General features: G+C 39.3%; 1 protein-coding gene across 2 annotated transcripts in view; it reads right to left on the bottom strand.

The window, feature by feature from the left end:
• Positions 1-504: 504 nt before the first annotated feature.
• Positions 505-23915, bottom strand: part of tpd52l2b (tpd52 like 2b) — a 28086-nt gene continuing 4675 nt past the window's right edge. The window contains exons 2-11 of one of the 2 annotated variants that reach the window (XM_080031103.1): positions 22832-22995; positions 21644-21792; positions 20074-20133; positions 12782-12829; positions 11883-11903; positions 10135-10236; positions 7986-8012; positions 7207-7248; positions 6072-6120; positions 505-5101 (exon numbers count right to left, since the gene is read on the bottom strand). In XM_080031103.1, coding sequence (XP_079887229.1) covers positions 5015-5101; positions 6072-6120; positions 7207-7248; positions 7986-8012; positions 10135-10236; positions 11883-11903; positions 12782-12829; positions 20074-20133; positions 21644-21792; positions 22832-22995 — 749 coding nt within the window. In that variant the 3' untranslated portion in view covers positions 505-5014. The remainder of the gene's footprint in view (positions 5102-6071; positions 6121-7206; positions 7249-7985; positions 8013-10134; positions 10237-11882; positions 11904-12781; positions 12830-20073; positions 20134-21643; positions 21793-22831; positions 22996-23915) is intronic. The other variant, XM_080031104.1, reaches the window with a different exon arrangement.

The following is a 23915-nucleotide window of genomic DNA, read 5'->3' on the forward strand; positions in this document are numbered from 1 at the left end:
GGTCTCTACAGTATAAATAAATAGTCATCAGAGAAAAAATTAGACTGTTTCAGAAATATTTAAAAGTTCCTCATAGCACCTTTAAACCTGCAGTGTGTAGAATTTTGGGTTTTATTTCCTAGCAGATTTTGTAGAAAGTAATTATAATATCCATAAGTACATTTAATTTAGTGCATAATAGCTGAAAAAAATGTTTTGAATTATTTTTTTTCCCCTTAGAAAGGGTCTCGTATATGTCCATATTTCTGCATATCTTGGACCAAGGCCTAGTGCCGCCATCTTGAAAGTGTCATTGTTGGAATGTCATCAGGTGCATTGTTTAAAATTTAGAATTGTTCTGGTCCTTGAAGGCCACTGTAGCTTGTGTTATTATTCGAAAGGGTTGGGGTTACCCAGGGAGCGTTGCATTCTAGAACTTTGTAAAACTTTCTTGATGATGTCATATTACACACTGCACCTTTAAGGAGTTAAAAAAAAAACACACAAATTCAAAACACCACTCACTCATTTTAAAGGAATGCTTTATTGATATCCAAAACATATACAACAAAACCCAAAAGTGTTTTTCTGAAATTAATTCACCATAATCTTCCAGATCGGATCCCTTCATATATTCTACATCGGCTAAAGACCCGGGACCTCAAATAAAGCTATAAAGTATCTAACGGTCCATTCGTTGGCACCCAAAAAACAAAATTACATTATTTATTTTCTATTTCGCAATCATCCCCAAAAATAAACTGACTGCAGCTTCAAAACAGGCGACTTCTACACTGCAAAGAATACGCTGTTCATTTCAGTTATACTTTCCTTGTACACAGTGAGAAAATTGACGGAATTAAATCATTTTTTGTAAGAAAACATTTTTTTTTACAAGTTGATTCTAAAGCAAATTATGTTGAGATTAATATTTTTTTTTTTTATAGTGAGCATCTGTGTATTTTCTCTCATATTGGCAAAGCAGAAAGTAAATTGATTCCATGAGATTTAGACAGGCAAGCAGAAGGATTTTTTTCGTAACATGTTTTAAATATTTTAAATATTGGCAACTTGCTTTGTGTGCTAAAGTGATGGCAAAAATTATTCTGTACAAAATTAAGGAAATTATAAAAGCTAAATCTACTTCTCCTAACAGACAGAAAAGCCAGAGAAAAAAAAACTTAACAAATTCACCTAACAGGAATATATATATGTAAAAAGGTGTACGAGGAACTTTTAGGGTGAGCGTATCCCCATGACAAAGGCATTAAGAAAAACTATATAAAAAAATAGCATTCTTTGCACTGAGGGCCTCGTTTGCTGTTACATGTAATTCATGACCATCAGAGGAACAATGAGACAGTTTCAGAAATATTTAAAAGTTCCTCGTAGCACCTTTAACTACCAAAACACAAACAGAATACACTTAAAGTTATGGTACACTGGCAGCAGCTTGATGGGAAGTGTTTGTTTATAAATGGTGAATTTTAATTTCGCCACTATCACAGTTTTTTTTTTTTATTTGTTGCTCAAGTTGTTGGTTCACAAACTAGTTTTAAACCTTTGGGACGTTTTGGCTTCATTCAAATATTGTTTCAAAATATTATAAATGTTAATAACAACGCATATTTCTATTTACTGCCTCAATTCAACACCAAAGCTGAGTTGGGATATGCAAGCAACATGGGTTAAGAAGATTTTTGGCAACTTTTCAACAAGAAAATGCCCAACAACTTAAATATTTGGAGACAATTTCTGATTTTTTTTTCTTCCAAGAGTGGCCCTGTGTATTTTTTGTGTGTGGCAATATTGCCCTTGTTGAAGCAACTTAAAAATGTACTTTTTAAAAGGAGAAAAGTGACACACAAGTCACTGTTTCAGAGGCTGTTTAGTTTAGTTTGTAAGCGCTTCCGTTTAAGGCGGTAAGAGCAACAGTTAAATGTGTACATAACGTTTGTGTTAGTTTGGCCTATAGCAGTGTGTGTGTGTGTGTGTGTGTGTGTGTGTGTGTGTGTGTGTGAGAATGTGTGAATGTGTGTGTGTGCATTTAGTAGCATCGAGTGTGTTTAACTGGAGTGCATTTGTGAACATAAAGGGGTTGTTGGCGAAGTAGTTGCTATGGCAGCGAGACACATTTTGTTTTGGACAAAAAAATTCTACATATCTTAATGCTAACTCCCCTTCCTTCAATAGAACCAGTACATACAACTAAACAAAGAAAAAAAAAAAAAAGAAAAAAAACTTTTTCATTTCTACCAACTAACTCATAACAGGTGAACTATTTAAAGTGAATAAGGCCGATAAAGAAGCATTGACATTCACCAGGTAGTGTTTACAGAGCAAAGCATCGACACACATTGACTCTCCGTGTGTTAAAGGTGGAGTCAGTGATTCTGGAGAACACTTGTTGTCAAAATCACTTTTTTGCCAAAATCAGTGAATATCTCCTCATGATCCGCTACCTGTCTGTACTGTGTGTGCTGAAAAAAAAATCCAGTGTTAATAATACACAGCCTAGGCTCTGTAAATGGGCACGTTGCTAGCTACAGTCGGCCCTCCTTTGTTGACATACCCTTTGATTTTGACAACAAGCGTTCCCCAGAATCACTGACTCCACCTTTAAAATGACAAGTTTGATAATGTTCCTTCCTTATCTCCAGCCTCCATCTTGCTTTTTTTTTTAAACCTCAACCTCCCAACCTGAAAACCACCGTCCGGCAGCCTCAGTGACTTAAAGGCCTACTTCACCGGTGGTAATATGAAGGTCTATTGAATTCTGAGATCCTATGTAGTATAAATGTGCAAAAAAAAATGGTGACATCACAGTAAGAGAAATGTAGGGTTAGACAGTGAGACCATAAAACACTCTTTCTGCCTTTTCTCAGGCTAGGATGAACCAATTTCAATTTTTTTTGCACATTTATACTACATGGGATCTCAGAATTCAATACACCTTCATATTCCCACCGGTGAAGTAGGCCTTTAATAGACTTAATTCATAATATATATTTATTACATATTGATAAAAGTTATGTAAAAACATTATGCAAAGCAGTGTAAAATAGTTTTAATACAAAATGGTTTAAGGTTTTTTTTTTATTGTACATCCTAGGGTGCTTTTTTTTTTAATAGTTTTTTTTAAACACAAGACTTGGCTGGTCTTTGCGTTGTTAGTGAGATGAACTATGCACATGCATGTAGCAGTAAAAGGGATAAGAAGGGTTGAGATGTTCCGGCTGCTGCCTTGTTACAATGTATTATGTGATAAAATGTCAAAATTCAAAACGTTTTCACTTCATTTTTATAATAAACAGCCTGAATGTAATATGTGAGAAATGTCTCCGCACTTTGTAGTAAATTATTACACAATGTGTCCTTTTCTATACTAATATTTTGAAACCCTGTTAGCTTGAAGGCAGAGGTGTGTGTGTGTGTGTGTGTGTGTGTGTGTGTGTGTGTGTGTGTTAAAATTTTGGCTGGTTATAACAAAATGCGTCATGCTATATGTTAGTAAAAAAAAAAAAAAAGAAAGCTACCGCATGATTTAATAATTTATTACAAATGGCAGAGTATATATAAAGCAGATGTTACTACATAAAGAAGTGAAAATGTATTCGAATTCTGACATTTAAATTCACAATACATTGTTCCATAAAGCATTGTTTAAATACCTCCCTCCTCCCCATTCAAAGTACTGAGTCCTCAAAGCTTTAAACCAGTGAGTGAAGGCCCCTAGTAACCAAACCGGCCCTGCATTCCAAATCACATACTTTGCTACTATTCAGTACGCCAGAAAAGATTTAGGATGTCCCAATATATGCATGTCAATTATAGTATGCTGAAAATACATAAATGCCCCACTAACTCCAATAGCATTTTGCAGTATTCGTCTTTATTCTTGACATTTCTCGACATAATGAAAAGAAAACTTCCTTATCTGATTTTTTTCTCTCTCTCCTGTGGCCCTAAAACTCTTCTGTACTTTAGTATGTAGTGAAGTAAAAAGAAAAAGTATGCGATTTGGAACGCAGGGCTGGTTTCAGTCCCCTAGCAACCAAACCTGGTTTTAGCCCGCGACACTAGTGTAGACAGTAGCAGCGGCTCACAGTGTAAATGCATTTAGATTTAGATACATGATAAGCAAGACCATTCAGCTTGTAGGTTAACGTAGCGCATAGTCAACCACTGAAATGAACCCTCCACCTTTTTAAGCCTGGGTCCTAAACTCTTGTTTAAGGGCCCAAAAATGCAACTTTACGAAAAAACACAATCGGAGTGTTTAATGTGAGATTTCGCATTTTGTTTAAAGAATATTTTTAGCATTTGTCTTTAGCCAGTTGATCTACTGAAACGGTCACAACTTCGCAGCGGCCAAAAAATGTACGAATTTTTCAGTTTTTAACATGATAAAAAGGCAATAATGTCGTTGCCTATATCATTTTATTTAAGTTTTATTTATTGGTTATAAAGTTCATCGTACTTTAATGACACTTAGCCTTACCGTTACAGCCAGTAGTGTAATAACTTGTTAAGATTACGGGCAAAAAGCTATTGGTTCAGAAATGTTACTTGACGTTTTTTTGGCAAATAACTAGACTATCAGATTTTATTACGTTAAAAACTGAAAAAATATCTCGTTATTGGCTGCTTGAAACCTGTTTAAAGTGTGTCCTATGTCTGTATTCTGACTTGACAAAACGGCGGGATCCTAACATGGCAGGACGAGGAGAAGGCATGGCGTTAAAGTGATGTAACAAAAAGCAAGACCTGTAAATGACTCTGAGTTTAGAACATCAACCAAACATTTCCCTTTCCAGAATTCCGTTTGCCGCGGTAACCAGCAACAACCAATGAAACGCAAGGGTTTTGTTGCGTTGGTGAGGTGTGTGTGTGTGTGTGTGTGTGTCTGTGTGCGTGTGTGTGTGAAGGGGTTAACTGTGCGATGACGTCATGGTGGTAACAGTTACAGTCTCGGGTTGTGAGGAGAGTGGCAGCGAAGAGGAGAGAGAGAAGGAGGAAGAAGATGATGATTTTTTCAAAATGGCGGATTCTCCTGAGTCGGGGTGGTTTCGGTCGAGGAGCTGACGGCTTCTCCGTTCCCTTTGGGGCCTGCAACCTTATACTGGACAGACAGAGACAGACAGACAGACAGACAGACAGACAGACAGACAGACAGGCAGAGAGAGAGAGACAGACAGACAGACAGACAGACAGACAGACAGACAGGATTATTATTATTCAGATAAAATGTAGCTATAACGTTTTAGATTAATTGAAACATCTCTATTGTACTATTATTTCTTAATTTCGGTTATTTTCTATACATTACCATTATTGCATTTTTAACATTCTATTTTTGTATAACTTATGTACAAGAGAGAGAGAGAGAGAGAGAAAGAGTGAGAGACAGAGAGAGAGAGAGGGAAAGACAGCGAAAGAGAGAGAGAGGGAGAGGGAGAGAGCAAGAGAGCGAGTGAGAAAGAGAGCGAGAGAGAGACAGAGAGAGGGGGAAAGACAGCGAAAGAGAGAGAGAGAGCAGAGTGTTATTGATCGGTCAGTGTTAATGTACGTTTATGACTCATCGCGGTTTCCGTTTCCCGAAGCTGTTAACAGTCGGGTAGAGCCCATTAAAAATCCATCATCGTGTCCCAAATGTATAAGAAGATTTTAGTCTACGTCAACGCTCCCTTGCTAACCCCTCACTTTGGGGAGAATTCACAGAAGCTACGGTGGCCTTCAAGGACAAGAAGCTATAGTTACTCAAGATGGCATCATCATCATCCACCACTGCCTCAAGTCTTTCCCACTATATCAAGTGATGAGGTGAAGATGTATTTAGGTATTTATTCTATAGTACTTCTTCTTCTTGGTCTTCCAACAGGTGCATTTCCCCAGGACGCCCACTATACTATATATAAAAATGTTTAAGGCCGTTAAAATGGTCTTGCCTGGATTTTTCTTTATACCAAATTCACACATTTTCACACATTTCAACACAATTAGTAGTTAGTAAATAATCTGAAGTGTCACACAGCTTGTTTTGTTTTGATTTTGTTGTCATAGTTACATTAGAGCTGTTGAGGTGGATTCACCTTCAGGTTTCCCATTTTATCCTCAAAGGACTTGAAGGTCGCCGAGTTCCTGCAACACGGAAAACACACAATGTTACATTCACTAACACACACTTATGTTAACGTTATATACACAACAATAACATGGCTATTAATAAAAGGCAAGTTTAACTGTTTACTCCAGATGCTGCTAGCAAAACATTGAACCTTTATATTGGAAACATTTTAAATTAAATAAACTAATTAAGAAAAAGCTTGTTTGCATTTTCAGAATTAGTTCATTTCTTGGTATTTTTGCTTAATTTGCAATGAAACGTATCCGCCATATAATCTGCTACAAAGCTTAAACTAAACTAACATGTCGCTCAGAGTGCAGAATTATTATTTTTTTTAAATATGATTTCAGCTCACTATAAAAATCAAATTGAAATCAACAGAGGAAAACACATCGGGAAAAGAACCTTTTAAGTTATAAATTGACTCCAAAAACAAAATTAAATGTAAATTCTTCATTTCATATTTCAACACAACAGGTTACATCACATTGAAAAACTTCACAAGCAAAAATATGAGTTAAAAATAAACAACAATAAACGTTCATGCTGGTCGACATTTACTCAATTTGTGTATTTCAATAGCTGAAAATGAAAAAAAATATTGTAAACTTGACAAGAAGCTAAAAATTCAGATTTTAAAATAAATTTAAAATGATAATAACATGAAGCAAGAGCAACCTTGACTAAACTTAATATGCAGTGCCCTCCAAAAGTATTGGAACAGTGAGGGCCAATTCCTTTATTGTTGCTGTAGACTGGAAACATTTGGGTTTGACACCAAAATATGAATATGAGACAATAGCTCAACATTTCAGCTTTCATTTCCAGGTATTTACATCTGGATCTGATACACAACTGAGAAGATATCATTATTTGTAAAGGAACACCACATTTTTGGGTGAGCAAAAGTATTGGAACAGATAAGACTTAAAGTAAATTAAAGTGAATAAGACTTAATAATTTGCCTCACTGTTCCAATACTTTGAGGGCACTGTAACTCAACAGTTAAGAAATTATATGCAGCACAGTATCAGACATATATTAAAGACAGTAAACACAGTATGCAGTATGGGGGGAATCAGTAGCTTGAGTTACGTTACCTCATGGCGGGCATACTTATCGATTGGCGAATGGAATAGTTGCTACTTTGTAAGCGTTAGAAAGAGAGGAGACAGAAGTGCAAGTGTTATAAAGCAAGCAAGCTGTGACACACACACACACACACACACACACACACACACACACACACACACACACACACACACACACACACACACACACACACACACACACACACACACACACACACACAATTAATACACCAGTTAAAGTAGTGTTAGGCCTCCAAATTGATAGAACTTAATGTAAATTAACGATAAAAGAAAAAAGATATACATAAATCTTAGGGTTTCAAATAACACAGATTGCAAACTTTTTTTAGTATAAAAAAACTAAAGTAAATGGCACTAAGGAAGAAATAGCAAAACTGTCGGAGCTAAACCTCTATGAAGAATTAAAAAATGTTCTCCTGTGTTATTAAAGGTGGAGTCAGTGATTCTGGAGAACGTTTGTTGACAAATCAGTGAATATCTCCTCATGATTCGCTACCTGTCCGTACTGTGTGCGCGCTGAAAAAAAAATCCACAATTCTTAAAAAAAAAAAAAAAAAAAAATCTTGTTAATACACAGCCTAGGTTCTGTAAACTGCTATCTGAATGCTAACAACGGGTGTATTGTTTCCAGCGCACACACAGGTAGCGGATCATGAGGAAATATTCACTGATTTTGACAACAAGCGTTCTCCAGAATCACTGACTCCACCTTTAAATTTCAGTCCACATGACCGTCGGTTTTTTCTAACAGGAAATGTTGTTCTTACCTAAAGGAATTAGAGAAAGGAAGCGCTCTGCAGGAGAAACCAAGGCAGCAAGAAAACAAAACAAAACAAGGAGAAAGAGCGTGAGCCAGTAGCAGCAGCGTTAGGAGTCAGGGCACACACGCAAAAATATGGACATTTAAAACAAGAGATGAATGAAATAGGATTGGATTATATTACTGGACACCATTGTAAATGAGGGTCACCCCACAATTGATCTTTTGAGGATAAATATAAGGAAAGATTTACATGAAAAAATAGGGTGAATTATTATAGGGAAACATATGGGTCGTAAACATGCAACATGCAGGGACGGACATCGCAGACAGACAGTAAAACAGGTCAAAACTAGGGATGTGAACAAATTATTATTGTTAAGATTAAAGGCCTACTTCACCAGTGGGAATATGAAGGTGTATCGAACTCTGAGATCCTATGTAGTATAAATGTGCAAAAATTACAACTGGGCAAACTGTAGAGTTAGACAGTGAGACCATAAAACACTCTTTCTGCCTTTTCTCAGGCTAGGATGAACCGATTTCAAAAATATTTCCACTGCACAGTTTTTTTTTTTCATCTAGTTTTCTGATTTCTATTTTTAGAGTTGACTTGAGCACGATTTGAAAATTGGTCGTTGAGTCGAAATATATAGTTCACATCCCTCGTCAAAAACTGCTGAAATGAGATGTTAGTGCGAATGTAATTTATGAGAATCCAATGAACACACACACACACACACACACGCGCGCACACACTAATAGAAACATTAATACAATGACTAATGCTTGTGTGAGTCACAGAGATGAGATGAGATGAGTTCGACGTGAAGGAGTCAGTGAAGATTCGGAATCCATTTTGTTTTTTTCACAGCTAAATGCTTTTTCTCTCTCTCATCCCTTAATCACACTCGATTACTTATTGCTTTGCGACATTAGGTTAAAAAGGAGCTACGAGGAACTTTTAAATATTTCTGAAACAGTCTCATTTTTTCCTCTGATGATCATAAATTAAATGTAACAGTAAACGAGACCATCAGTGCAAAGAATGCTATTTTTATATAGTTTTTCTTAATGCCTTTGTCATGGGTATACGCTCACCCAGGAACAACAGCTGGCGTGGTAAAAACACTACCGCTTTTTTCCAAAGGGGGGCGCTAGAATTAACACAAACTGAAAGTTCCTCGGAGCACCTTTAAGAACAGTTTGTTGTTCGATTTCAGGGTGAAAAGAGAACGTTTTCTACATTACAGGGATGGTCCAACTATGTCAGAACACAAATAAATTATAATCAAATGTCCTAAATTGTATTTATTTTTCTTGCTTTTTCCAACGAAAATTTAAATTAAAAACTTGATTTTGTAAATCTATAAAACAAATTAAATCATATTGAACCATCCCTGGAGTTTGTGAAATGACCATTCTAAGACAACAACGCTATTAAATATATTTAGTTTCAACAAACACACACTGTCTCACACACACACACGGGTCTGTTAGGGTGAATTCTACAGCTTGTCTACAGCACTACTAAGGCTACATGAGAGACGGAGGAATATGAAGCTGATCCCAGTTCAGCACATTGACACAGAGTCTGCGCTACAAGAACAAAATAACAGCCGTGGACAGTGTAACAAAGACTGAATGTTTAGTTGGTTTCAAGTGTAGGATTTTTTACTTATTTGTATAGATAATTTTTTGGCATTTTTTACTTTATTAGACAGTTTGTAGAGAGAGATGAAATGGGTTGGAGAGGGGAATGACATGCAGAGAACGACCCGGGCTGGATTCTAACCCGTGTCTGTTTGTACGACATCCTGTTTCCTAAAGCCCAGTTCAGACCTAAGATTCGCCTTGCAATGAAGACGCAACTCCTCTTAACGAGCTGGCCTGGACGTTCTAAAACTGGACCTGGTGATTTGACATGTTGAATCTTCTGCGACTGCTTGCAACGCGCTGCAACGAGCAGGTCACACTGCTGCCACTTCTCCCCTGCGACGTTCTAAAACCTTCTTGTTGCAAGTCGAGGTGAATCTTTGGTCTGAACTGGGCTTTAAGATTGGGATCTTTCAGTTTCAACACTGTCAACACTCTGCTCTTTTGTTCTTGTTGCCTAGAGACCCCGGAGCGTCGGCCATTTTGGGTCTGTACTGTACCTCATGTCTCCCAGTCGCCTGGTGATGGCTGAGCCCACAGTGGTCAGAGCTGCACTGGTCTTCTGCCCCGCCACGGAGAGGGTCTCGTGAGTTTTCTTGTATCTGTGGAAGAGATGGAGGGAGGGGAAAAGAGAGAGTTTTTGTTATTATTATCAGTAATATTGTAATGCTTTGGCAACACTGTTTGTTTACCACAATAGTCATGGTAATACAGCTTTTTTTTTTTAAAGAAAAGAGAGAGAGAGAGAGAGAGAGAGAGAGAGAGAGAGAGAGAGAAATAAAAAAGCAAGTCATCTAGTGCTTATTCTAACTAGTGCATCCCTAGTTGGCATTTACACAAAATACAGTCAGACATTATAGGAAACTAGGCCAAAAGGCTGTTGTATCACAAAATAGCCAGAGATTGTACAATGACCACCCTGAATATTTACATCTTACAAAACAGACAAAGAGAGAGACTCATTTTCCCAGCCTATACCGAGTCTAAGGAATTAGTTTACATCACAGTTTTAATAGTATAGAAGCCCATAGAGAAACCCATTAGTATGAATGGCAGGAATGACTCAGCATATTAGAGCGTGGTTACGTATCAAGCATCAGATTAGAAGCTGGATTTTTTGAAGCACATTATGAAAATGACAATATGACGACTCCACAATCTGCATATTAAGTGGACGTGATTGTAGGATTGTCACGTTTTACAAATATTACAGAATTTATCTGATGCCGTCTCCAATTCGGAAAGAGAGGACAAAGATAATTTCAGTTTTTTTTTTTAAAGATTATTTTTTGGGCATTTTCAAGCTTTACTAGACAGTACAGAGTTGAAATGGGGAGACAGAGAGAGAGGGGGGATGACCTGCAGTAAAGGTCCACGGGTCGGATTTGAACCCGCGACCACTGCAACGAAGGCCGGAGCCAATATGGTACACGCTCTATCCACTACGCTAACGGATATATTAATATATCATATTTTAACATGCTAAAACGTGGATGAAATAAGGATCCTGAACAACAATTTAAAACTAATTATTTAAATTTAAACTGATGTTCAAGTTAAAATGTTAATTGAGTAACAGATTGTAAAAGGCGGTTCAATATTGTTCAATATAACATTTTACTTTATACTTTTTTCAATAGCAAAGTTCAGTTATACACTGACAGAGGCCAGAGAAACAACTAGCCTGGTCTCTCTAGATAAGCCAACTGCCTCCCAGCAACTTTTTATATTGAATTCACAGACTACAGAGTGGTATCAGCATCTGAATCTCACTCTCTCTGTATTTAAGCAAATTTCTTAAATGTTGAACTATTCGCACACACACACACACACACACACACACACACACACACACACACACACACACACACACACACACACACACACATTGTCTATTTGTATTCACGCAACACACACAATCATGGGGGATAAACACACAAGGCTAACCTTCCACACTGAGGGAAAATAATCCCTCTATACACTTTCATGATTTTAGCCGCGCCTATTAAAAAAATCTAGCGAATCTAAAAAACTAAAATAATTACAATCGTTTTGGCAAGGAATGTTTAAAAGTATCCCATAGGCCTACAGACCAGAAAAAAAATCTTTGAATTCAACAACTTAAAAACATAAAAATACAGCGCAAACACCCTCCCACCATCACAAAAGCAAAATAAGCAAGATGGCTGGTCAGACAAGCAAGAGAAAAAAAGTCCCAAAATGAAACCCTTACTCAAAGAAACCTTACCTTATACTATTAGCTCTTGTACTTTACAAACGAAAATACATAAGTACAATATCTATAACTGGTTTTTTTAAGGCATTGTTGGAATTATTCCTAGACCTACAGACCCTATAAAAATAGGCTATTTCATTCAACAACTTAAAACATAAAAAAAATACACCGCATCACAAAAGCAAAAGAAACGAGATGGTGGCAATTTACACAAGCAAGCCCCAAAATGAAACCCAAACTCAAAGAAACCTTAGCCTATACTATTAGCTCTAAAATGAATAAGTACAATATATATAACTGGTTTTGTTAAGGCAAGTTTTGGGAGTATTCTTAGGCCTAGAGGCAGCAGAAGCACATGCTTAAATTCAACAACTTAAAATATACAAATACACCGCACACCCGCTCACCATCACACAAGCAAAAGACGTGTGAATGTCGATAGTTAGCCTGCTATCGGTGTATGAATGTGTGTGTGTGAATGGTAACGTGTAAAAGGGAACAGGTCTCCCTTGCAAAAGAGTCTCCGGTCTCAATGGGATTTACCTGTATAAATAAAGGTTAAAAAAAAAAAAAAGGATGGCGACAATTTACACAAGCAAGCACCAAAATTAAACCCAAAGTCAAAGAAACCTTAGCTTATACTATTAGCTCTTGTACTTTAAAAATTTAAATAAGTACAATATCTATTTTGTTAAGGCATGTTTGAAAGTATGCCTAGGCCTTCAGACACCAGAAAAAAAACATAAAATGCTTCGCCATCACCCTCACAAAAGCAAAAAAAAAAGCAAAAAAAAAAAAAGAGGGCAAGTCAGACGAACAATAGATAAAAATCCCAAACAACCCAAACTCAAAGAAACCTTAGCTTGTACTATTAGCTCATCTATAAACAAAACAATAAAGGGTTAACTCACGCTTCAGAATGGGCAATGTCATCCAAAGTGGCGGATGCAGACAGATATCTGCAGACACAACAGCAGGGCAATGACACAGGGGCAGAGACACACACTCAACAGACAGTACAGTTACACTTCAGCACAGTTAACAATAATAATGGATTGGGTTTATTTATATAGCGCTTTTCTAGGCACTCGAAGCGCTTTACAGGGTTCCAGGTTCCATTCCTTCACACACAGTCATACCGGTGGCGGAAGTGTGGCTGCCATTCAGCGCCTACGGCCCCTCCGACCACCACCTCAGACATACAGCAGTCATACACATTCACACGAGGCAAGTCGGGTGAAGTGTCTTGCCCAAGGACACAACAACCATGACACAGGTGGCAGGGCGGGGATCGAACCGCCAACCCTTTGATCATCGGCCGACCCGCTCTACCACCTGAGCCACAGTCTCCCCAAACACTTCAAAAGCTGGTTTTACACACTCTGTTTAAAATGTATTCTGGTGGATTATTTTATTATTTTTTTCTTATTCGCTTCTAAGTCTATTCTATACTTGATGTATTTTCTCAGTTGGTCGCACAAGCACATGATTCGGAGTTTAATGCAAGTGTAAAGTAGGTGTGTGTGTGTGTGTGCGTGCGTGTAAAGTAAGTACATATGTAAATATTGTCCTTATTAAGTCATAATTAAAGCAATCATATTCATATTTGATCTTTAAGGAGGAGTAGGCGTATTGGATTACATTTTCTGACTAGCTTCCTTGCGCTAACTGTTTGTCTACTTGAGTGTGATATAAAGAAAAGTCGATCGATAACTCTTCAGGAAGCTGTGAGGGAGTAGACACACACACACACACACACACACACACACACACACACACACACACACACACACACACACACACACACACACACACACACACACACACACACACACACACACACACACACACACACACACACACACACACACACACACACACACACACACACACACACACACACACACACACACACGGTGCTTTAGTGATGAAAACAGTCTATTCATGATTGGCAACACAGCAAGCTTAAACACACACTTTAAAACAGACACACACACACGTTTGTACAGCTATACCCTAGCCCCTTACTCTAACCTTAACAATAGAAACTAAATGCCTAACCTCAACCCTTACACTAACCCTAACATAAACCTAATTCATACCTGAACCTTAAAACCTAGTGTTAACCCTCAAACAGCCCTTTAAAGGCCTGTCCCAAAGTGAGAACCAGCCAAAATGTCCTCACTCTAAAAAAGGTCTAAAACTGAAAGACAGACAAACACACTTCTGTAACTAGAAAAAGAAAGGAAGTGTGTTTGTGCTGACTGCTCTGTAACACAATAGCAGAGCAGATAAGGAGGAAATAGGACACACACACACACACACACACACACGAATGACAGGCGATCTTTACAAGTGTCTGGTTTAAGTCTTTTATGCTTGAATGTTTAGACGGAAGTGGTCACATTAACTTTTGACCTCCAAACTCTATTCAGTTCATCTTTGAGTCCGAGTGGACATTATTGCAAACTTTGAACTTTTGTGTTTTGACAGACACAACACGTCTATCATTCACTGCTTAGTATTTAAAAAAGGTGCTCCGAGGAACTTTTCAGTTTGTGTTAAAAGCGGTAGTGTTTTTACTACTACGCCAGCTGTTGTTCCTGGGTGAGCGTACGTATACCCATGACAAAGGCATTAAGAAAAACTATATAAAAAATAGCATTCTTTGCACTGATGGTCTCGTTTGCTGTTACGTGTCATTCATGATCATCAGAGGAAAAATTAGACCGTTTCAGAAATATATTTAAAAGTTCCTCGTAGCACCTTTAAACTAGGGATGTGAACAATGTGTCGATTCTCAGCTCGATTGTCGACTCGTGCTCAAGACGACTCTAAAAATAGAAATCGGTAAATCGGGGGTTTTACTTTATTAGATGTTTTGGGGACATGGGAGACGTCAGTTATGAGAGTTCACGTGTGGTCACGAGCGCGATGCAGGCGCTTCATTTCTGCTATGTGCATTAAATGTCCAGTGTGGGTCAACAGTGCAGTGCAACATATGCAGCATAAAGTTATAGCATTCATCTACGGCCGTGATGTTAAATCACCTTCACACAAAGCCTCCGCCCTGACAAAGCAGCGAGTAGCGCTGTGACGGTGACTATCACCGGGAGACCTCGCAAGTATGAGCGAGTGAGTCGCTGCTCAGAAAAACTCTGTGGTTTGATGGATAAAATGATAACCGGGGCTATCCTGCCCGTTAACGTTGTCTACGGGAACGGCTTCCGCGATCTGTTTGTATGTCTCAAGTCTAAATAGGCTACACAGAGGCATGTCGGCAAGCTGACAGCGCGACTGAAGGGACTGTACAGTGAGCCGCTCTCCTCCGTTAGTTTCTGTTTTCAGCCGAGTAAGTTACATTCACCTCCGACGCATGGACAGCGTTTTTAAAATTAAAGGCTCTCATTTTATTATCAAAAAGGCTTGATGCAGATGAAGTCTGAACACACACAGCGAGCGGCACCAGTGTTTTTAAAAAGGAAAGCGCAGTTTATCAGCGCCACAACTTCGTGCCGCTGCCACAAAAAAAAGGCACACTGCCTTTTCCTTTTTTTTCCTTTTTTTTTTTAAATTTTTTTTTAAATGGCACAGTAAATCGATCGATTTGTCGATTCATGACTCCGACACGCAAATAATGAGTCGTTTAACATCCCTACTTTAAACGACAGATGGTAGAACTAATGTCTTTCTATAATAGCCAGATGTACAGTTTTACCCATTTTCTTTTTTGCTGTCACTTGAGATTCGGTGTGGTTTTGGATTGGTATTAGTTTTTTTTAAATTTATTTTGTGTGTTTGAGCACATTTCAGTTTCAGAAATATTTAAGAGTTCCTCGTAGCACCGCCACCTTTAACGGGCCAAATTAGAAAGTGAAAGATGGCCTTGCAGATAGCAGCCATTAACAGTAACAGGAGACGGCTGTGCTCAGAACAGTCCCTGCTCTATTATCCAGAGTTACATCACCACAATGCTGCTTACTGTACAGTGACTTCACACAGACACTGCCTGTTACACCAATACACTGTGTTAGCCACTGTATCCATTTCACTGCAGAGATATAGATCTAACCGCATCTATAAAAGCTCTGGAAATAAAAGAGACCACTCCAAATGCTCAGTGTCTATTGTTTTACTCTTTAGAGGCATATGTTTGAGTAGAATGAACATTTTGGTTTTATACTATAAACTACTGACAACATTTCTACCAAATTCACAATAAGAATAGTGTCACTAAGAGCATTTCCATTAAAAGGTGCAGTGTGTAATATGACATCAGCTAGAAAGTTCTAGAATGCAACGCTCCCTGGGTAACCCCACCCCTTTTCAATAATAACAGAAACTACAGTGGCCTTCAAGGACAAGAACAATTCTAAATTCCAAACAATGCACATGACATTCCAACTATGACGCTTCCAACATGGCGGCGCCAATGCCTTGGACCAAGGTATGGAGAAATATGGACATATATGAGACCCTTTCTAAGGGAAAAAAATATATATATTCTAAAAAAATGTTTCAGCTATTATGCACTAAATTAAACCTACTTATGGATATTATAATTATTTTCAACAAAGTCTGCTAGGAAATAAAACCCAAAATTCTACACACTGCAGGTTCAAGTAATGTAGAGATGAAGAGTTATGAAAAATCCAGACTGGTCTCTTAATTTTTTCCAGAGCTGTATATGTGGATGTTTGCGGCTAGAAATTTCTGTGTCTCTATTTTCTTTATCTAGGATTTATTTTAAGGGGGGGGGGACACTGCATACAAAGCAAGAGATATGTGTCTATTTTGCCTCCATAACATGTCTTCTTTCATACTAGTATAATTAAAAAATATTCTAAAAAAAATACACAGTTAGCTGAAAAATTTAATACGAAGGTGACTGACTGTTTTCATGGTAACGCTCTCGAGTCTCTGTGCCTTCGAACGACGTTTCATAATTCATATCCCACTTATGTCTCCGTTTAGTTCGATTGCTCAATGCAAAACACCGTCTCTCTCCATCTGTCACATTCCTTTATCTTTCCACCCACTTGTTTCTGCCAAAGCAAGTCTGAGCTTGTGTGTGTGTGTGTGTGTGTGTGTGTGTGTGTGACTGTGACTGTGTGTGTGTGAGTGACTGTGTGTGTGTGTGTGTGTGACGGTGACTGTGTGTGTGTGAGTGACTGTGTGTGTGTGTCTGTGTGTGTGACTGTGTGTGTGTGTGTGTGTGTGTGTGAGTGAGTGACTGACTGTGTGTGTGAGTGACTGTGTGTGTGTGTGTGTGTGTGTGTGTGTGTGACTGTGTGTGTGTGTGTGTGTGAGTGAGTGACTGTGTGTGTGTGTGTGTGTGTGTGTGTGTCTGTGTGAGTGACTGTGTGTGTGTGTGACTGTGTGTTACTGTGTGTGTGTTTAAATGCATGGCTACAAACATGGATAATTAATTACTAATGTGGATCAGCTGATACGTTATTACATCATTTCTATAGAGTGTGTGTGTGTGTGGATTTTATTCAGCCAATGAGCCCTAAGGCCGAATCATTATGTAACGATATCAAACCATAACCTTTGTGTGGCTTAAATGAGTCTGATTTTCTACACATGAATCAATGGGCAATTTATGCTATTACAGTAAACAGAAAAAAAACAAGGCTGCTCTCTGTTTTAAAAAGATGCAACGAGGATAGATTTAAGTATTTCTGAAACAGTCTAATTTTCCCTCCGATGATCATAAATGACATGTAACAGCAAACGAGACCATCAGTGCAAAGAATGCTATTTTTATATAGTTATTCTTTATGCCTTTGTCATGGGTACGCTCACCCAGGAACAACAGCTGGCGTAGTAAAAACACTACCGCTTTTGTCCAAAGGGGGCGCTAGAATTAACACACACTGAAAGTTCCTCAGAGCACCTTTAAGACGAGTAATTAAAACTTTCTGGGAAATACTCTTCCACTCCTACCCTCATCTCACAGCTTAGAAAAACATGGCTGCGATTCTATATTTCTTTGTTTCAAACTCAAAAAAGTGAAAAGTGCTAATTTTCAGTGCGTCCGCTGGTCATAATAACAGCATAGAGGAAGAAGCGTCTGAGAGAAGCTTAGAATATGGAACAATGTTGAATTATTGAGGAAGTCGAGAAAAGGACGTGTCATCGCTAGGGGTCATGTGACCTCCTGGACAGGAAGCTAAACAGACTGATAGAGATAGAAGGGAAATAGGCTAAAAAATACATATTATAATATACACTCACCGGCCACTTTATTAGCTACAGAGGTTCATTTACTTGTTAACACATATAACTTATCAACCAATCACATGTCAGCAACTCAACGCATTTAGGCATGTAGACCTGGACAGGACAACTCTTTGAGGTTGAAACCGAGCATCAGAATGGGCCGGTGAGTGTAGGTGGCAGGATGGCCTAAAGGAAAGAGGTTCCTCCCGGTAACCACGTGAAAGTGATACGTTTAAGTTTTATCTAAAGCCCAGTTCAGACCAAAGATTCACCTCGACTTGCAACAAGAAGGTTTTAAAACGTCGCGAGAGAGAAGTGGCAGCCGTGTGAACTGGGGCGACTGTGGCTCAGGTGGTAGAGCGGGTCGGCTGATGATCAAAGGGTTGGAGGTTCGATCCCCGCCCTGCCACCTGTGTCATGGTTGTTGTGTCCTTGGGCGAGACACTTCACCCACCTTGCCTCGTGTGAATGTCGATAGTTAGCCTGCTATCGGTGTACGAATGTGTGTGTGAATGGTAACGTGGGAAAAGGAAAACAGGTGTCCCTTGTAAAAGAATCTTCGGTCTCAATGGGATTTACCTGTATAAATAAAGGTTAAAAAAAATAAAAAACTGCGCGTTGCAAGCCGTCGCAGAAGGTTCAACATGTCACATCACCAGGTCCAGTTTAAGAACGTCCAGGCCAGCTCGTTGAGTGAATCTTTGGTCTGAACTGGGCTTTAGTTCCATGCAGAAGTCCAGCAGCTCTATTCCTGTCAGAATGGATTTTTTCTAATGCAGAAAATCAGCCACGTCTCAAACTACATGACACTATAAAAGGTGAGTCATAGGCCACAGCACTGAATAGGTTATCTAACTCAGGCTGCAGTGAATCAACACAGACACACAACCAAGTCCCACTTCAGTGCTACAAGTCTCGCCACATAAGCAAAAAGGCTGAAAAATCTGTCTAGGTAGGTTTTCCTCATGGCCAGAAAGGCTACGAAACAAGGCCAACAAGGTCCGCACACACACAGACAGACAGACAGACACACACAGAGACACACAACAAGGTCAAGACAGTCGCCAAAAATCTATCACATCTGCCATCAATCAAACTGTACCAAAGGCCATATTACAGTTACAGGAAATCCTGCTTTAACACTTGGAACATTAAGCTCAATCCCATTCTGTTAAAATGGAGTCAGTGATTCTGGAGAACGCTTGTTGTAAAAAATTACTTTTTTGTCAAAATCAGGGAATATCTCCTAATGATTCGCTACCTGTCCGTACTGTGTGTGCGCTGAAAAGAAATCCAGTTATACACAGCCTAGGCTCTGTAAATAGGCATGTTTGTAGCTACGGTAGGTCCCCTTTGTTTACATATCAGCTTACAGAGCCTAGGCTATGTATTAACATGACTTTTTTGCTTTTTCAGCGCACACACACAGTACAGGCAGGTAGCAGATCGTGAGGAGATATTCACTGATTTTGACAACAAGCGTTCTCCAGAATCACTGACTGACTGAGCAGCAAACCTATTTGGAAATGCTCCTTTCCTACAGCATTTTATTCAGCATGAGCAAAAAGAACACACACACACACACACACACACACACACACACACACACACACACACACACACACACACACACACACACACACACACACACACACACACACACACACACACACACACACACACACACACACACACACACACACACACACACACACACACACACACACACACACACACACACACACACACACACACACACACACACACACACACAGAGAGAGAGTAAATGCTTGTCCTCCGAACACACACCAAGTCAAACACCAAAATGTGAGTGTTCTCAAACATGGTTAGAAGGTGAGAAGGATGGTGAGCGTGAGAGAGTAAACATTAGAACGTTAGAGCGCACACACACACACACACACACACAGCCGGTTAGCAAGGGAGCGCGGCAGCAGCAGCAAACAGTGCATGGACTCACAGATCCGAACGGGAAACTCTCTCATTCCACTCGCCCAGTTTCTCAGAGGTTTTCACAAAGCTAGAAACAGAGGCAGAGGGTTCAGCAAAGGGGCTCAGAGCAGGATGGAGGAGTAGGGGGGAGAAATACTAAAGAATACCTGTTTTTTTTTTGTTTTTTTAATTCGCTTTTCTTAATGTCTATTCTATGCTTGATGTATTTTAATCTTGATGTATTTTAATGCCCCTGTAAAGCACTTTAAAAGGCCGGTATGACAGTATTCATGGTGATAAAAATGGTATTATAAGGGGGGTTTTACATGCAAAAATGATGCAGACACACATTCAGACTGGAATTTTTGTTTTTTTCATCCTCGGGTACTCTGTTTTGGCTTCTCAAAAATGTTCTAGGGAATGTTGTATATCTACTAACAAAAGATCAAATGATTGCCACCTTGTCGTGATAAGAGTTTTACATTCCTTTTAAGCATCTGATAAGCCTTCCAGCTAACTGGGTTTCTCAAGTAAAAAAAGCACCAAATGTTTGTTTAAGTAAACACCAATTTCATTACCTCATCGACTCTATGAATGTTTAAAGGTGCTACGAGGAACTTTTAAAAATTTCTGAAACAGTCAAATATTTCCGCTGATGATCATAAATAACATGTAACAGCAAACGAAACCATCAGTGCAAAGAATTCTATTTTTATATAGTTTTTTCTTAATGCCCTTGTCATGGGTATACGCTCACCCAGGACACAACAGCTGGCGTGGTAAAAACACTACCGTTTTTGTCCAAAGGGGGCCGCTAGAATGAACACAAACTGAAAGTTCCTCAGAGCAGCTTTAAAAGCTATCTTGAGGAGCCTCTGCTTAGGCTAAAGTAAGATACGAACAACATAATGATACACTTATGCAGGTGTCAGCCACACAATCTTTTAGTCCTTAACGACGGTCACTATGTGTGTGATGTCATCGGGAAGGAATTGCTAGGTTACGCCAGTGTAAATAGACAATGGCACTTAAAGCGGTGTGTGTGTGTGTGTGTGTGTGTGTGTGTGTGTGTGTGTGTGTGTGTGTGTGTGTGTGTGTGTGTGTGTGTGTGTGTGTGTGTGTGTGTGTGTGTGTGTGTGTGTGTGTTTTGCTGGCTGTCTTGTAATGGCGAGCGGCACCTTCACTCCTCTTTGTTTTGGCCGTGTTTACATAAGTGAGCTGCCACACACACACACACACACAATGTTCAGTTTAAATGATGTGGTAGTATTTAATCTTTTTTTCTTCCTGCTCTTTTTTTTTTCTCTTTTATTATGTATTTTATACACTTTATCGAACTATTATTATTCATCCTTGTAATTGTGTTTATTGTGTATGCTCGTGGTCACTGTAAATATAATATAATAGCATCTGCATAATATTGTCACAGTTTTTTTTTTATGTATATTTTTTATACCTTGTTTTTACTGTGTAATCTCAGCTGAAATTTCGTTGTGTCCAAAACACACAATGACAGTAAAGAATTCTGAATGTAAATAAGGGAAACCTCAGTGTCTTTCCAGTGAAGATAAAGGTTATTGTATGTGTTTGATACGTACGCGTTGGATGTCTGTACGTCTTGCCAGCTCTTGGCCATGTTCTGTTTGAGCTCGTTGAGTGGACTGAGGCCCAGCTTCCTCTTCAGCTCGGCCGCGTGTCTCTCTTTGGCCGAAAGGACCTGACGAAGGGTGTTTATCTCCTCTTCCACCTAAACACACACACACACACACACACACACACACACACACACACACACACACACACACACACACACACACACACACACACACACACACACACACACACACACACACACACACACACACACACACACACACACACACACACACACACACACACACACACACACACACACACACACACACACACACACACACACACACACACACACACACACACACACACACACACACACACATTAGTATTTTTGGAGTGAACAGAGTCTTGTGTTTAGCAAAAAACTTAGGCGCAGCACTATGTTTATTTTGTGGCGTTTTTCCTCTTCATTAAATTAATCAGTTGGCTACACTGTGTCCCACTGCTACGATGTCACGTAGCTGCCGCAGCCAGCGCTGTTTGCTCACTGTCTCTTAGGGCTGCAACTAACAATCATTTTGATAATCGATTAATCTGTCGATTATTTTCTCGATTAGTGTTTGTCTGTAAAATGTCAGAAAATGGTGAAAAATGTTGAAACATTTTCCAAAGCCCATGTTGACAGCCTCAAATATATTTTTGTGTCCAAAACACACAGATATTTCAGTTTACTGTCATAAGAGGATTAAAGAAACCAGAAAATATTCACATTTGAGAAGCTGAAATCAGAGAATTTGGAATTTTTTTATTAAAAAATTACTCGAAACGATTAATCGATTATCAAAATAGTTGGCGATTATTTTAATAATCAAATAACAGCTCTACTGTCTTTATCACTTGCACCGAGCCGTCTCTGTGCGTTTACGCTCACAACAACACGGGGGAAATAAACAAAGAAGCAGCTGGTTTGACCAAGCAAAAACGAGAGACCGCTGGCTTGACCACAGTTGTTCCACAGCCCGATACTTTGACCCGTATTCTGGCGGCGGCTACACTCCGCCCTTCCAGTAAGGGTAGGGTTGGCTGGGGAAACACCACCAGATTGAGCGTAAGCAACTGTCCCGACCCGACCTGCTTGGAAACGAGGCATTAGTGTGATAGCGCCCTTAGTGTAACACCTGGTCCGTTACCTTGGTTAGTTCGGTGCGTAGCTCCTCGGCCTCCTCCTCCGTCAGTCCGGGGGGCAGAGGGTTGCCCTGGTTACCCACAGCCCCCCCCTCCACGGGCAGATCAGTCAGACCGGCGGCTTGGTCCACATCCAGCCCTTTGTTAGGGGAGTTCAGGTTGATGTCTGCTTTGGCCGGACAAGGGAGATATGCAGGGATAAAGAGACAAAGACAAGGTGAATAAATAAGTTTTTTACAGTTTAAAAAAAGGTGGGCTAAACAATTCTGACTAGAATTCTTGTAACATTGTACATGTAAAAAAATAAAGTTTACAGAGTCTAGGCTGTTTTGTTTATTAACTTAAGAGAAGGGAATACGAAAGCACAATTAGATCAAATTCATGATTTTTTCTTTCCTCATTTTCCTCATTTCTAATCCCTTTGTGAGTTTAAACCCTTGCTTTGGCAGGACAGGAGAACGAAGAATAGAAAATGTTAGTGTGAGAGCGCCCTTAGTTAATATCTGGTTAGGGGGGTTCAGGTTGATGTCTGCTTTGGCCGGACAAGGGGATACGAATACACTATTAGATCAAATTCATAATTTTTTACCTGTTTTTTAAAGATTATTTTTGGCATTTTCAAGCTTTGTTAGATAGAACAGAGTTTAACAGAGAGAGAGGGGGGGGGGGGGGGTGACCTGCAGTCAAGTACCACAGGCCGGATTTGAACCCGCGACCACTGCAACGAAGGCCAATATGGTACGCGCTCTATTCAGACGGCTCAAAAAAATAACAGGCTTGCGGTGCTCCGGTGGTGTAGTGGATAGAGTGTGTACCATATTGGCTCCGACCTTCGTTGCAGTGGTCGCGGGTTCAAATCTGACCCGTGGACCTTTACTGCAGGTCATCCCCCCTCTCTCTCTCTGTCTGTCTCCCCATTTCAACTCTGTACTGTCTAATAAAGCTTGAAAATGCCCAAAAAAATTATCTTTAAAAAAATAATGGTAGGTAGCATGGTTTTATAAATGGCTATGCGTTTAAAAAATAAAAAAAATCACAGTCAAAACAGTGAAATATGCGTCTGCCGGCATCAGCATTTCTATGATAACA

The sequence above is a fragment of the Ammodytes marinus genome (assembly GCF_949987685.1).
Source record: "Ammodytes marinus genome assembly, chromosome: 7".
NCBI lineage: Eukaryota > Metazoa > Chordata > Actinopteri > Uranoscopiformes > Ammodytidae > Ammodytes > Ammodytes marinus.